This window comes from Charadrius vociferus, unplaced genomic scaffold, assembly GCF_000708025.1.
Source record: "Charadrius vociferus isolate BGI_N301 unplaced genomic scaffold, ASM70802v2 scaffold110, whole genome shotgun sequence".
Taxonomy (NCBI): Eukaryota; Metazoa; Chordata; class Aves; order Charadriiformes; family Charadriidae; genus Charadrius; species Charadrius vociferus.
This window is the reverse complement of record NW_009646761.1, coordinates 942,011-944,312: the sequence shown is the minus strand read 5'-3', so window position 1 is coordinate 944,312 and position 2,302 is coordinate 942,011. Positions and strand designations below refer to the sequence as shown.

The window sequence follows — 2,302 nt, the reverse complement described above, 5'->3', positions numbered from 1 at the left end:
CTGCAGGCCTCCAGCCGACAGCTAAACCTTGAGTGTCCCCGTCTGCTTCTTTATTTTACCTCCTGCCTCTCTGCCCACCCCCAGGGCAGCCAGGCTTCTGCTGGGACGAGGAGGGCTTTGCTGCAGGCCCGGGTTTAGCCCCTCTGAGGGTGCTCTGCAGGTGATGGTACGCTTGGAGAAGGACGCGGGCTGGTTGCCCCGGGCCAGCCGGGAGGTGAAACGGCTGGTGTCGGGGCTACGGGATTGAGCTTAACGCTGTCAGGGCCACCTTTTGGGGTGTGGTGGTTGGTGCTACCCTTTATGCATCTGCTCAGGGAGGTGGTGGAGTCGCCATCCCGGGAGGTATTTAAAAGACGGGGTTCTTGGGGACGTGGTTTAGTGGTGGGTTTGGCAGTGTTAGGTTGATAGTTGGACTTGATGATCTGAAAGGCGGCTTCAAACTTAGACAGTTCTGTGATTCTTCAAGGTCAGTATCTCTGGACTACTCAAATAAATAAATAATAATGGACAGTATATCTCAAGTAAATTGATCCTGCATCTTTGTTGCTGTGTCTCACCCAGCCGTAGCATGGAGGAAGGAGGAAGGCATGTGCCGTTTCAGACTGTGCTTGGTTGTCCCTGGGACACAATCGTGTTTTCCACTGAGAGCAAAGCCAAGATTGTCAGCGTGGCTGTAACTGTATGCTGACCTCCAGGCATGCCAAAAAAAGTATTAGGGAATTTGCCATACTGTGGAGAAATTGGTGCTACGACTTAACAGAGCATGGTATTTTCATGCTAAAAGTTCGTATTGGATCTATAAACTAAAAGCAAAGCCTGTGTTTGATAGCCTGCAATCTAATGCATATTTATGGAGACCTCTTTTCCTTTTTTACATAATAAAAATACAATCTAGTCTTAGCTACCACAAAAAAACTAATCTTATCTATACCTAGTTGTTCATTGTTTCAAATTATCTGCCTGCTGGTGTCGGATAAACAATTCATGTTTGAGGCAGGTTATATATTATACCTCTTCAATATAAAAAAAAATTAATACTGTTCTCAGGGGAAATGTGCTGAGAAAGTAAAAAAACTTGAGGCTTGCAGTCTGATTTGGCAACCACAGAAATTTCTTTTTTCATTCCCCAGGTATAGTCACATTACCTTTCTCACCCCAGATGATATAATTTAAACGCTTTCTTGAAAGATCAGGCTGAAAAAAAGAAAAGTAAGTTATCCCTCTTCAACATTACATTTGGAAGATGATGCTTCAAAGGTATCACCTTGAAATTTGACCTGCAGAAGATATTCAGAAATAAGAACTTGAAATAATGCAAGAAGTGATGTGAAATGAATAATTGATGACATTCTAAAGATGTCAGCGTGAAGAAGAACATGACAACTCTGTAGCAGTATAGATAAGACAAAATACGAAAGCCTAAAACTGAACTGAGAAGAAGGCAAGCACTGCTACAGTAAATGAATTCCTTTGATTTTACCTAAGGAAAAAGGTATTAGACCAAAGACAGATAAAATGAATATGAAAGGGAATTTACACCTCCAGCCCTCTAAGATAACTGAAAATAATAGTAAGGATGATTATATACTTAATGGAAACTTAATAACAAGATTAGGAGAAGACAATCTGTAGAAAACTCAGTACCTCATACTGGAATACCAAGCGTAAAGGTTCAAGTATCAAATCCCTTAAAGCAAGGTGAAAGTAGTATGATTACAGTGTCAAGTATCATTTCGAGTAGATGCTTGACAAACCCTTGGTCCTTGACCTTGGCCCTGAAATACTGAGCCAAGGTCAATATTTCAGGCTGACACAGTAAAGAACAGCACGTGACGCCAGCACTACAAACTGATCTGCTCAAAGAGAAAGCATTTTTCATTGTCACTGTGTGCTAGAAATGCCACCAAGTACACAGAATTACACAGTAATTCTTGAAAGAGACCGTAAACCACGAAAGACCATTCTTGATTATCATAGATACCCAAACATAGATAATTTAGATACTAACTGTAAACCTGGAAGAAAAAAGTTCTTTAACACATGTTCCGTTGTGCAATTTCAGAAGCAGACAACATGCAGAAGAGGAGAAAGACTTGAAAGAACAAATGTGTTTGACTCAATGATCTTAAGGGTCTTTTCCACCCTAAATGATTCTATGATTCTATATGACATGCCAACATTATATTTTGGAATTCGAAAATTAGCAAAGCAATACAGCTGTAATGCGAAAATTCTTTCAAAGGCATTAATCAAAATTAGATCGGTATCAGAAACAAATTTCTCCAGCAGTCTTGAGTTTTGG

At 40.7% G+C, this 2,302-nt stretch overlaps 1 protein-coding gene across 1 annotated transcript in view; it reads right to left on the bottom strand.

The window, feature by feature from the left end:
- DNAJC3 (DnaJ (Hsp40) homolog, subfamily C, member 3) overlaps nt 1-1,349 on the bottom strand; it is a 36,540-nt gene extending 35,191 nt beyond the window's left edge. Inside the window, exon 1 of the mRNA XM_009891928.1 lies at nt 1,265-1,349. Within this exon, the coding sequence (XP_009890230.1) occupies nt 1,265-1,349 (85 nt within the window). The remainder of the gene's footprint in view (nt 1-1,264) is intronic.
- Nucleotides 1,350-2,302: the final 953 nt, after the last annotated feature.